This window comes from Callorhinchus milii, unplaced genomic scaffold, assembly GCF_018977255.1.
Source record: "Callorhinchus milii isolate IMCB2004 unplaced genomic scaffold, IMCB_Cmil_1.0 Scaffold1, whole genome shotgun sequence".
NCBI classification, from domain to species: domain Eukaryota; kingdom Metazoa; phylum Chordata; class Chondrichthyes; order Chimaeriformes; family Callorhinchidae; genus Callorhinchus; species Callorhinchus milii.
The window spans coordinates 47642221-47656235 of NW_024704742.1; the positions used below are offsets into that span (position 1 = coordinate 47642221).

The 14015-nt window shown below is 36.6% G+C and overlaps 1 protein-coding gene across 1 annotated transcript in view; it reads left to right on the forward strand.

Moving 5' to 3' along the window:
* Window positions 1-14015, forward strand: part of LOC103175854 (kelch-like family member 5) — a 43423-nt gene that overhangs the window by 9289 nt on the left and 20119 nt on the right. The window contains 3 exon segments of the mRNA XM_007889111.2: window positions 80-216; window positions 3322-3518; window positions 7421-7633. Coding sequence (XP_007887302.2) covers window positions 80-216; window positions 3322-3518; window positions 7421-7633 — 547 coding nt within the window.

The window sequence follows — 14015 nt, forward strand, 5'->3', positions numbered from 1 at the left end:
TGAAAGATGGTGCAGTAGCGTAGGTGGACCTGAGTATAGAGTATAAAAGCCTAACAGAAGTTGTTTCTTCTATTTCCAGGTTGGTTCTCTCTTCGGTTTCAGACTATTTTGCTGCAATGTTCACAAATGATGTAAGGGAGGCTAAACAAGAAGAAATAAAGATGGAAGGTGTTGATCCAAATGCATTATGGGCATTAGTGCAATATTCTTACACAGGTAAATATGAAATAATTGACGCTAAGTAGTACAAATGTCTATCCCTGAAATCGTCTCGAAATCTTTGTGGAAGAATTTACAAATTAGAGGATATTTTTAGTAAATTGTTTGTTACGTTACTGATTTAGCTTGCTTCAAGTATCACATTTGTGCAGTGGAGGTAATCATTTTTATATTGTGTTCTAGCAAAGGAGATGTTGAACGAGTTACACTTTTCTCTGGTGAGTTCTGGTAAACCTTTAGACTTTACAGTGCACCCCAGAGAAAGCACTATGGAGGAACACCGTAGCATATAGTAGATGAAGTGCCTTCCTGATGGTTATTGGCATACAGTGTGGAATATGATTTCTGAGTGGTGCATTTTCAGTGATGATCTTGTTATTCGTTGGCACTTCCCTCCAACATGATACTCGCCTCAGGGTTAGATTCAGTCGACTTTGATAAAGATGACTCCTAAGTGGAATCAAGGACATCATTCAGTTAATACCCTTGGACTATACAATGCAGTGAAAGACCTCAGAGAAGCACAGAATAATTATGCAGTACAAGTGCAGCAGAGAAATAGGATGTTCATTTTTCTATGTACTTTCCAAAATGTTAGTAAGACAGACTTTATGAACACTATTTTCACACCAATATTGAATCACTGTTAAATAAAGTTATTACTAATCTGAAGTGGTGACATCGCCTTCTCCAAGAGAATTAAAGGTTTGCAACCGGGTCTTACCAACTAAGTCTTGTTTTGGCTTTCTTATTTAACTACTGTTCTGTTGACTGTTTATTGCATATTTTTACTTTTCATATCATTAGTGCATTTGCAATATTAATGTCAAAAAGGCAAAAATATCTAAAATTGTTCTTTTTGCAGTTTTACAAACTCGCACATTATGAGCCAAAGCTTTTCTGTTTTGTGAACTGATTTTATACCTAAAGATTTTGTATTAAAAATATTTTTTTCAATGAATTAGATATTAAACAGAATATACAGTTGATCTTGTGACAAATCTGTTTTTTCTTTACATTTTGGCTCTGCACCCACGTATGTCCTTTGTTATTGCAATTGTACGATATAACCATCATTAATATCATTTTTAAGTATCTAGTTTTTGACAGAAACATTCCCACCACCCTAAATAACTATGCTTAAAAAAGGGCTTCTTTTAATGTCTAAGTATAAATTATATAAACTTAACCGTGGAATGAAGGGCATTTGGCTCTTCATGCCTGTGGGGTGTTAGAACCCCACTAGAGCTCTCTGCCTGTGTGTACATATGTGTATAAAAAAAAGGTAGAATCTGAATATAAGATTTTGTTAGGTGAAAGAAAACCAGCAGTTGCTTGACATGTCATGTCCCAAACTATATACTGTAACTAAGATATTATTTTCTAACAGAAATCCATCAAATTTGTTCTTGAAAGAAACAACACTATCTGCTTCCACCGTCTCCCTAGGGAGCTTGTTCCATTCCATATTCTGAATATTAATGGCTTCAAAAAATGACATTGTTTTTAAGGCATATCACTCTATTGTGTTTTTTAAAATTAATTAGAAGAAATTATACTAAAAAACTTGTTCTTAGTATTATTGATGAAGCTGGCTCGGAATCTACTGGGCATTTTTTGGAAATGAAATCTGACTTAAGATGGAATATCAATTTTATTAAACTTAAATTTCAAATTGACAAAAGGATAGTACCTTTGACCTTGAATAGTTCTTCAAATTTACCATCCATTCCATATACATTTCGTATAGCAAGAAAGGTGGCGGTAATTGCCTAATCGGCAAAGGCTGGTTATCTCTGGCTGAAGCAGTGTTGCTATTTATGCTCTGGAACTGCAATTCTTCTCATTAATACCTTAACTCTTAAGACTCCACTAAAGGCTTTTTCTGTTGAATGAGCTGGGAAGCTAGAAAATCCTATGCTGGGGCAATAGAAATATACCAGCTTGTTTTAGATATCAGCAATCAAATGCAACAAAGAAATAGATCTTTTTGGATTTTCATACCTAAACTGTAGGATCTTCACTATCAAGTTAAATAGTTTCTATTCTATTAGCTAAAACAAATGAAATCTATATTGGTTGAAAGATTTGGCTCCAAAACCGGGATGAAACAATTCTATGTTCTGTTTTGCTCCAATGTAGAATCTGAAGTATAATCTGCACTGTAAAGTATGTATTTTCTACAGACATAGTTCCCGGCACGGCGAAACCTTGGGCAAGTTTCCTTACTCCACACGCCTGATAATAATCCCTTAAGAAAAACAACAATAATAAATTGGTCACTTCAATCCACAACTGTTTGTGGGACACTGCTGTGCGCAATTGGCTGCTGCGTTTCACCCACAAATATACGGTCAATTCACTTTACAGTCTATTCTGTGAAGCATTTTGAGATGTCTAGAAGACGTGAAAAGCGCTATATCAAATGCAAGGATTATTATTATAGTTTTTCTATAAAATATACAAATTATGTTTTTAATGCCTTCTCCTGAATGAATCAATAATACGTATGCAGCATTCATGAATTCTGAAGCCATGCAGCATAATCTGAAGTGGTGGCTGGAACGATTTCCCATTCTCCAATTTTATATGATTTTCTTCTCTGTGGAATTTATTATCCACTCTGTGTAAACCATGTGTAAACTCAGATGTATTATATGCTATGTGTAAACGTGTCTGCTCAAAGGGATTTACATAATTTAATTATGTACATAATAAATGAAAATGATTGGTTGTTAATATAATTAAAAACTGGCATGATAGCTTTGACATAATTAGACACTTGTTATGTTTGTGCAGAAGTGTTTACATATGATACATAATGTAATTTACTTTATTTACACATGGTTTACACAAGGTGAATAATTGACCCCAGTTATGCACATATTGGTCACTGTTGAGAAATAACAATATATTATTACATCACTAAAATGCATTGCTCAAAGACATTTGGTTTTGGTGACCAATTTGTTTGCAGATTTACATGTTCCATTGTTGCCTTAAATAACCTAAACCTAAAAATAATACATTTCTTTCTTTATGTACTGAAGAGATTTTCATTAACTAAGCAAATTGCACGTTTCTGTTTTGTTTTTATTTTAGGCCGCCTGGAATTAAAAGAAGACAATATTGAGTGTCTCTTATCCACAGCTTGCCTCCTACAACTCTCACAGGTCGTGGAGGCATGCTGTGGGTTCCTGATGAAGCAGCTTCATTCTTCCAACTGCCTTGGAATTCGCTCATTTGCTGATGCGCAGGGCTGCACTGACCTGCATAAAGTGGCTCACAACTACACCATGGTATGTATATGATGACAGGGAAGTGATTGCTGCTTCACCATACATTAGTATGTATTCGGTGAATCATGAAGAAAAATGAAGAAGCCATCTGTAAAAACACGTTAACCCTCAGATTGTATACAAATGAGAATAAATAAATCTGTCAGAATTCTCAATGACAGTGCTTTGATACAGTATAATCATTTGCAACACTATGTTGATTTTTTTCATACAGGGAACATGCTGCATAACATTCATAAATTAAAATGTATTTCTAGAAAGCTGTTTTCACAATTAGCTTTACCTGATAGGCACCTTTAGCAGCACATCTCGACCATGGTATTATTTGGATCCCAAGAGTGACCTGAAATGATGTTCACTAGAAATCTTTAATAGGTAGTCAGAACTATTCCTTTTGAATGTGGTTGCTAGAGCAACTGTTTGGATTTGGCAATTCATGTTAATTTCAGGTACAATTAATCTCACAGTAATTAAACATTTTATACAATAGTGTGTATGTGTGTATGTGTGTGTATGTGTGTGTGTATGTGTGTATGGATGTATTTTATTTTACTGTTAAATCTTTTTGTACTTTCGCAGGCAGGAAAGATTCTGAAACGTAATCCAGTTTATTTTCTAATGGTGTTTTCCTATAATGTTTTATAAAATTTAAACCAAAGAAAGGTTTAAAATGCCTTTTATTTTAGTAGCACTTGTTGAGCTCATTGCCATTCTTTATCATTGAGGAACTGAAAAAAAATTGGAGCAATAATTTAAAGATTGTTAGAATGTGTATGAAACCAAAGTAATTTTGTTTATGACATTTTAGATAAATAATGATGTATTAGTAACAGGTTATACATTTTCAAAAAAGGTTATATCACAGGTCACATATTGAGCAAATATATATTTATGTTTGGTTCAAACATATGAGTGTATTGGCTATGTTCAGAGGATATAAACAAAGGTGCTTAAACTTTATGTGGGTTTTGCTGACTAGGTGAGGTATTACAAGTTACTGACATTGTATGTTTACTGAAAATGTCACTGAATGAAATATTGTAATTTATTGTAGTTCACACTTTTGTCAGCTGGGGTCACTAAGAAAGGTATTTTAAGATTGTAAAGATACTTTTAAAAGAACAGAAAGGTTACAAAGACTTTTTAGTGGTAGAGTGAATTTATTTGTAGATATTTGGAAGAGTTTTGCCATTATTTTGTTTCACTTTTATGCATTTCTAAAACAAAATGTGAATTAGAATTGGTGGCAAAACCACTATCAACAGTATGGAGATTAATTCTTCATTAAACATCTAAGCACAAATAAACTTGGTCTCCTAAATCCCAATGCTCTGTGACTGATATTTTTATTGTAAAATATTGTATATAGAGAATTCTAAGGATTCAGTACATTATTCACACTAATCAGAAACAAATGATATATGTTCCTCACTTCCAAAAGAGCTAGTGCTGAAAATAATACCTTCCCTGAAATGCAGAGATTGAATTCAGTTTATAGGAGAGGCAGGATAGAATACGGTGCTTCATTTGCGTCAGATTCAATTTACCGGCTAATTCCTCCCATTGCCCAGTATAATACTTCTCACCGCTGATTAATCTTAGTGATTACAAATCTGATATAAGCCTTTATGCATCTGAGCACAGTCCATTACAGTCTCATTTAAACATATACGCTTTGATTCAGTTTTGTTTGTGCTTTGTTGACCACACTCACAAACAGCAAAAGATTGATGGATACACAGAAGCTGTTCAAATGGAAAATAAGTAGTCAACAAATGCAACAGAGCAGTATGCCATTTCTGTTTTCTTTTGACAGTTCTTTGCTAGCCTACTGTTTCCTCTAAATAAACAAAAACAAAGTCTAAAGTTTGTAGACGAGGTAATTTCTGTGTGAGAGATATAGTAAAGGAATAAAAACAATTCTGTAGAGAAAATTGGGTTTTCTGTACCACTATTAAAAGGTAGCATGAAATACAGTAAATGTGATTAATTTATTTTCATAGCTGTGGTATTAAAAATAAAATGTTTGCCTTTAGATAGTAATACATAGAATATTACTGGAGAATTGAAGTATTCAGGAACCTGCAGACTTCAAAGCTTTAGCAAGCTGGATTGTTGACGTTCTCTTGTAGCTAACGTTGAAGTTTTGGATTCTAGGCTGAGGTTTTTCAATGATAATAATAATCCTTGCATTTGATATGGAGCCTTATAATAATAATAATCCTTGCATTTGAAATGAGGCAGCCAATTGCGCACAGCAGTGTCCCACAAACAGTCGCGGATTGAGTGACCACATTTTTTTAGATAGATTATTATAGGATGAGTTAACTAAATGGATATCCCGTAAAGCAACATCTGAAAGACTGCTCCAATTTGCAACAGTTGACCTCTCTGTGGTACTGCAAGATAGTCACTCCCAAATATTTTCTGGCAGCCATAGGCACGGTTTTTCTGAATTTGGGGAGGATTGTTTCAAAACATGTTTTATTAAGTTTCTTTAAATAAGGAATGGAAGATGTTTGAGAATGTTACAATTTTTGACTCCTTAAGTCTTAGAATTTCAAGTTACAAGGGTTTGGAAAAGAGCTAAAAGAACTTTCAAGTTTATGAGGATTGACTGGGCTGATCCAGGCAAATCCTTTAATTCCTTGTTTCTCTGAAATATAGTCCTTTGTTTCTCCAGAAATATATAGAGTTGTCACTTCAGACAGTCTACTCAATGACCTTTCCTAGTTGCTTATTCCAAACATCTATTACCGTTTAAGTAGAAAGGTTCTTACAGATTGAAAGTAAACAATGGCCACATTTGAAGCTGTAGCCCTCCTGAAAACTGAATCGAGATTTCAAGGAAATTTTTTTTTCAAAAAGCCAGTTTTTCACATTACACATTTTCTGTGAATATAATCTTTGTTTTTCTCTTTATATTCTTGAACAAGAATTGTCTAATATTCCCAAATATTATGAAGTGTACACTTGTCGCTGTTGCTGCTTCATCTCGTTACCATGTTTTACTCTTTAAAACTGCTAGTTAAGGATATCCTAGGAGCAAACATTCAAAGTTCATCTTAGTGTAACATTATCCATTTAATCAATTGCAATGGTAGGCATTAGGCGATGCATCCCACATGCAATGTCATGCCTGTAATAAAGCATATTAATTATAATAATATAATAATATTCTTTGCATTTCATATAGCACACTATCACATTATTGAGGTGTCTCAAAGTGCTTTACAGGATTTTATTGTGAAGTGTAGTGATCATGTATTTCTCGGCAAACACAGCAGCGAAAAAGGGCACAGAAGTGTCCCACAAAACAGCCATGGAATGAGTGACCAATTTTTGGGGAGAGAATGTTGGCCAGGACACCAGGAGAAACTCCCTTCTCTTTTTGAATAGCTCCATCTTTAATGGTGGCAGATGGGCCATCCTTTGGATGAGACCTTGGGTTAACGTCTCACCCATAGGATGCCACTTCTAACAATGCAGCACCCTCAGCACTGCATTACAATAATAGTAACACTGGAATTTGATATAATGCCTTATTGCAGCGTCGAGATATGTTAAGGTGCTTCACCATGAAGTGCAGTAACTGTATTTGTAGACAAATGCAGGAGCCAATTTGTGCCAACAATGTAATGGTTCCATTTACAAATTTGCTTTCTGCTGTTAAAATCGTTCATTAGCACAGCCCTATTTACAATTTTTAAAATCCTATTGGAAGATGTGACTGGAGCACGAGATTTTTCTTTACTAAAATTGTAATGTTGTTCAGCATAGCAAGCTTTGTTGGGAATGATTTTACACTTCACAAGTACAATATTTTACTTTTATGAGAAACACTATGTTGTTAACCTGAGGGGAAAATAAAGAGTGAGACTTATTTTATTCTTTTGTTTCAGGAGCACTTCATGGAGGTGATAAGAAACCAGGAGTTTCTGCTACTGCCGGCCAATGAGGTAGTTAAGCTGTTGGCCAGTGATGATATGAATATACCAAATGAAGAGACCATACTGAATGCGTTGCTTAGCTGGGTTCGGCATGATACAGAAAGCAGACAGAAAGAACTTAGCAAATTGCTAGCTTACATCAGACTTCCGTTACTTTGTCCTCAGGTACATTACATTATAGCTTTAAAATAATGTCTTGGTGATTCCCATGAAGTCATTGTATTCATCAAACATACAGGGCAACCCCATTATAACATGGATCTCAATATCCACATTATACACAAAATGTGAAAAATGGCTGACTTTCAGGTCATTGTAAAAATGGTCATTCGATTTCTGCAGGCATCACTTCCTGAACGCTATGAGCCTTAGTTTCTTGTTCCAACACACAGAACCTTATGGAATCTTGGTGTTTTAGTCAATCGTTAGCTATCCTGTAAACCTTTCATCCAGGCTCTGACTAAGTCCACTTTTTTCCCCGTCTCTTCCATTTCATCAACTACTAGTACTACTTGATCCACAAGCCTATCCTTGCCCAGCTCTACTGGTGGTTCAACTTTAAGATCTCCATCCTTACCATCAAATACCATGATCATATCGCATCTTACATCTGTAATGTACCGCAAATGTATTCCTCCGGCTGCTCTACAAACTCTGGCCTGCTCCATGTCCTCTTTCCCACAATTGGGTGACATTTCAGCCACTTTGCCCTTGCTCTCTGAAATTCTATTTTGACATCGCTCTTTTTGCTTCCAAAACCTGTCTAAAGACCCATCTCTATGACTGCGTCTTCAGCCACCTAACCTCTCCTACACCTGCTCTGTCTTTCTAATTTGATTTCGGACATTCCCTACATGAAAGGAACTATTTGAGTACAATTTGTTGGTGTTTGCAGGAAGCACCACTGTCATCACTTACTTTGCAGAATGACATCAGGGATACATCTTGTACATAAACACACAGGAAGTTATATCTGTGGCATCCTGGTGACCTGGAATTTCATGATTTTTATTGCCAGAATCCAGCTAGTTGGCCCTGGAAGTCGGCTTCTGGTCAGCACAGGTCCACTGTAGACCCATGCTTTAAGTGAACCTGTACTCAACCTTGGGATATTATAACAGGATTACCCTATACTTGACAGACTCTCCAATACAGTGCTATATTGTCAGAGGTGCTGTCCTTCAGATGAGACATTAAACCTGCCCATTCAGGATTATATTACATAGAATTACATAGAATACACAGCACAGAAACAGGCCATTCAGCCCAACTGGTCTATGCTAGTGTTTATTCTCCACATGAGCTGCCTCCTGCCCTTCCTCAACTTATCAGCATAACCTTCTATTCCTTTCTCCCTCATGTACTTATCTAGCTTCCCCTTAAATGCATCTATGCTATTCGCCTCAACTACTCCTTAAGGTAGTTGTTCCACATTCCCACCACTCTCTGTGTAAGGAAGTTTCTTCTGACTTCTCTATTTGATTTATTGGTGACTATTTTATATTGATGGGCCCTGGTTTTAGTCTCTCCCATAGGTGGAAACATCTTCTCTACATCTACTCTATCAAAACCTTTCATAATTTTAAAGACCTCTATTAGGTCACCCCTCACCCTTCTCTTTTCAAGAGAAAAGAATCCAAGCTTGTTCAGCCTTTCCTGATAGGTATAACCTTGCAGTTCCAGTATCATCCTTGTAAATCTCCTTTGCACCTTCTCCAGTGCCTCTATATCCTTTCTATAATATGGGGACCAGAACTGTACACAGTACTCCCAAATGTGGTCTAACCAAGATATACAAGTTTAGCATAACTTCCCTGCTTTTCATTTCTATCCCTCTAGAAATGAACCCCAATGCTTGGTTTGCTTTATTTTATGGCCTTATTAACCTTTTTATGGCCTTAAAGATCCCTTGGTACTATTCGAAAAGAGAAGGGAGTTTCTTCCAATGTCCTAACCAACAATCTCCCCCCAAAAAATTGGTCATTCACTTCTTGGTTATTTGTGTGCCATTGTTGTGTGTAAATTGGCTGCTGCATTTGCCTACACAATATACAGTCATAGTAAATACACTTCAATAATTGTGGGAAGCGCTTTGAGATATTAGTTGTTAGTTTTGAAAAAAAAACTGGTTGATAAAAATCTCAGAAATATTTTGTGCACCGCAATTGATGTACTTCAACACAGCTTATGACTTTTGAAAAACAAATATTCTTTAAGTACATTTTGTAACTGTGACGTCCCTTTAAGTAGTTTCACTGCATCGTGAAAAGATTCGTCTTAAGCTCAGACAATTCTTAAGCAATTCTCCATTCTTTTTCCAAAGGTAACACGGGTACGTAGCAACATTTTTCAGATGGAAATGCCATACAATTTGCCTAATGATTCTGTATCTCTCCGCGTTTGTCTGTGTAACTTATGCCTTCCTGGGTGCAGTCCCAGTGCAATAATAATAATCCCTCCAAAACCAAAAACAATAATAAATTGGTCGTTTTCAATCTACGACTGTTTGTGGGACATTGCTGTGCGCAATTGGTTGCCGCGTTCGCCCACAAATATACAGTCAATTCACTTTACAGTGTGTTCTGTGAAGCGCTTTGGGACGTCCTCCCGACGTGAAAAGCGCTATATCAAATGCAAGGATTATTAGTATTATTAACAGTAGATCATGCAATAAATTCTTCTTGTTTAGATAGTGAACATTGGCAAGTTATTTGCTTAATTGGGTCCTCAGCCAGTGTTCACACGCGTCTATCACTGGATAGCAAGAGTGGAATTTCTGTCTGATCTATTTTTCCTCTTACTTAACCTGAGGGCACTGAAATTAATTGTTATACTACCCTGTATTGTCACCTTATGAAGATCAAAAAGATGCATTGTTTTATCAGGGTGTACAGTGTTATAGTCAGGCTGCAGCTTGAATACTCCATACCATTCTGGTCACCAGGAGCTATGAGCAACGATTCGACAAACTAGGGTTCATCTAGGTCTTGAGAGAATTCGACTCAGACCTCATAGAAGTGTACAACATTTTAAATGTAATCAAAAAAAAAACAATACTTTAGGACGTACCACGACAATAGAACAAGAGGACACAGGTTTAGAGCTGGAAAGGGCAATTTCAGGACAGATAATAGGAATTTTTTCTTAATGTAGAGCATAATCAATGATTGGAACAGATTACCTGGAAAGCTGGTAGAGGCCAGGACACTAAACTCATTTAAAAAGTAGCTTGATGCAGTGATGGGGGTACGGTAGGGTGGGTGTTCTAGAGGGATGGGGGAAGATAGGGCTTCTTCATCCAGTCCAATCTTGTAACCAGACCTTGTAAAAACTGGCTAATGTTAAATTGCTTCCTTAAAGCTGCTTAGTTCAATACAGGAATGAAACCCGAATAATTTGCTTACTCATTTCTGCGATCTAATGAGAATTTTTTTTAAAACAAAATGTTGAGAGAGGTAGCATTTGAAGTTTGAATTGTCATATCGCAAACATGTTGCCATGGTTTCACATGTATAGCTATTGGAATTGAAAGTATCCTAAGGCACTCGGTTAAGCTATATCCAGCATAATTCTGCTCTGCAATTATTATGATCAACAAGTAAGGTTGTTTCAATTAATCATTTTTGTTATTAAATATCTTACCAATTATTGTAGTAAAAGTCTGTATTAATTAACTGTAAAGCACAAGATACCGATTACTGCATGGTCTTGCAAATCATAGTTCATATTACACATTTTAAATTACACAATAAATTAGTTTTTTTGGTTAACGTAAATAACGTACCTTAACTTGTTCCATTAGTTAATTTGTGAACAATTTGTCTCCAACAGAATAATGGTTAGGTTCATTCCCCAGCTATCCTTTGTACCCCACATCCAGTCTCTGGCCAGGTTCACTTTCCTCCACCACTGCCACATTGCCCGCTTCTGTCCGCACCTCACTCAAAAGCTGCCAAAACCCTCATCCATGCCTTGACTACTCAAATGCCCTCTTCGCTGGATTCCCCTGCTCCACTGTTCACAAAATTCAACTAATTCAAAACTCCGCCACCCACATTCTCACCCACACTAAACTCTGTACCTCCATTACTCCAGTCCTTGTTAAACTCCATTGGCTCCCTGTCATAAAGCAGATCGATTTCAAAATCCTCATTCTCGTATTTAAATCCCTTCAGGCGCTGGAAGACCCCCTTTCTCTCCAACCTACTCTCTCCCTACACTACTACCTAGCAAAAATGATTCAGGTGTCAGAATTTGCAAAGGAATAGGAGCTGGAGTTTACCCACGAGGTGGGGCTAGTCTCTCTTGATTACTGTTGGAAAATTTATACCAAGTTCCCCAGTGCTACCCGATATTTCAACAACTGCAGATTAAAGACGTTCATTGGTAATAATAATAATCCTTGCATTTGATATAGCACCTTATTAAGTCTTTGAGACATCTCAAAGCGCTTCACAGAATATACGATAAAGTGAATTGACTGTATATTTTGTGGGCGAAATGCGGCAGCCAGTTGCGCACAGCAGTGACCCACACACAGTAATGGATTGAGTAACCAAATTTTTTATTAAGAGATTATTACCCTCAGAAAAGCGGTCTGCCAATCAACTAATAACCGGGTTCCTACTTACTGCTAGGTAAACAGAGGCATGTGGAGTAAGGAAACTTGTCAAATATTTTGCCCTGCTCAGGAATCGAGCCCAGGTCCTTTTGCTTGTGAGACGAGTGCTCAAATCACTAAGCTACAGGGCTTCACTCAGTAACAACAAAGCTAAACAAAGTTTTCTACATTTTTCATTGCTTTCTACCTTTATCACCGAATATTAGGCAGATATGGAAAATAGAAACATAGGAACGGGAGTAGGCCATTCAGCGCTTCAAGCCTGTTCCGCTATTTAATTAGATTATGGCTGATCTGTACCTCAACTAATCCTTTCAATCCCAATTTCCCGTTTTCTCCCTTAATACCCTGACCTACCAAAAATCTATCAACCTCACTCTTGAAGCTGTGGATGGATCCAGCATCCACTGTCTTTTGGGGGAGAGAATTCCAGATTTCTACCACCCTTTGAGTGAAAAAATGCTTCCTGGTTTCATTTTTAAATGGCTTGGTTCTAATTTGAAGACTGTGCCCCCTTGTTTTGTATTCCCCCACCAGATGAAATAGCTTCTCTGTATCTACCCTATCAAATCACTTTATCATCTTAAATACCTCAATCAAATTACCCTTCAACCTTCTAAACTCAAGGGAATACAATCCAAGTTTATGCCGCCTTTCCTTGTAACTTCACCCTTTTAGGCCTTGTACCGTTCTGGTGAACTTGCGCTGCACCTCCTCCAGGGCCAATATATCTTTCCTGAAGTGTGGTGCCCAAAACTGAACACAGTACTCCAGATGGGGTCTGACTGACACTCTATACAGCTGAAGCATCATTTCTTCCCCTTTGTATTCCAGGCGCCTTGAGATAAAAACCAACCTTCCATTTGCTTTTTTGATTACTTATGAAATATGCCTGTAATCCTTACACGCCTACATAAACAGTGGCAGGTGGCAGATTATAGTTATTATTTATCTTCATAACCTGTTGGGTTTTGACTGTAACATTGGTGTCAATGGATTAGCCCCATACAAGAACATCTTTCACCTCTAGGATCTTAGTGCAATACACCACACAGTTAATACTCACATTGGCCTTTGAAGGCCCTATAAGGAATGGATTTAAGGAATTATCTTTTCAGCAGGAGGCATTTAATGTTTTGGTTAAGGAAATTGGCCATAGATGACTTCTTGTTTTGGAGGAAAACACTTTTTAAAGAGAATTCAAATGAATTGTTCTTTCAAATGTTTTAAAACGATTACCTATAGAGATGTATTCATAAAGATAAAATAGCTATTATTTTTCCATGCAATTGTGCAGGTGCCTTCATAGAGAACATTTTAGTTCTGTACATTGTCATTCCAAAGAAAATACTGTGTTAAAAAGTGCAGCGTAGGCAGAATGATAAAGAGTTGTTGCTAAACTTCAGAGTGACAACTTGGCAAGTAATTAAAGCTTTGAATGCAACCTTTGTGTCAACTGGTTTCATTTATTCCAAAATGAAATCCTGAGGTGTTCTTAAATGTGACAGTAATCAACTGTTTAAAGAGCAGAAGCAGCAACTTTTGGCACAGTATGCTGCATATATCAGCAACTTGGGAATGAAATAAATTATTTTGTTAGAAGCTCTAAAAGAAATGCCACATTGGCTACGCATTTGAAATAGATTAGCAAAGTCTCTTATCTTCATTTTCGGGAGTGGTCGTACGGGTTGTTTGTGTATTTATTATTGGGTAAAACAGTATGTTACAATTTTCATCCATTTGACAGCATTTAGCTTCATATTATTGTATTACTGGTATATGCTATGACATTGTGCAATAATTTAGATTCTGTATTCTCACTCTTGTGTTGCTTCTGATTTTAGTGGAGCTATCGCATTTTATATTGTTGGGCAAATCCATTGGAGAACAAATACTGTTTCCAATTAGCCCCATCAACTATCTCCC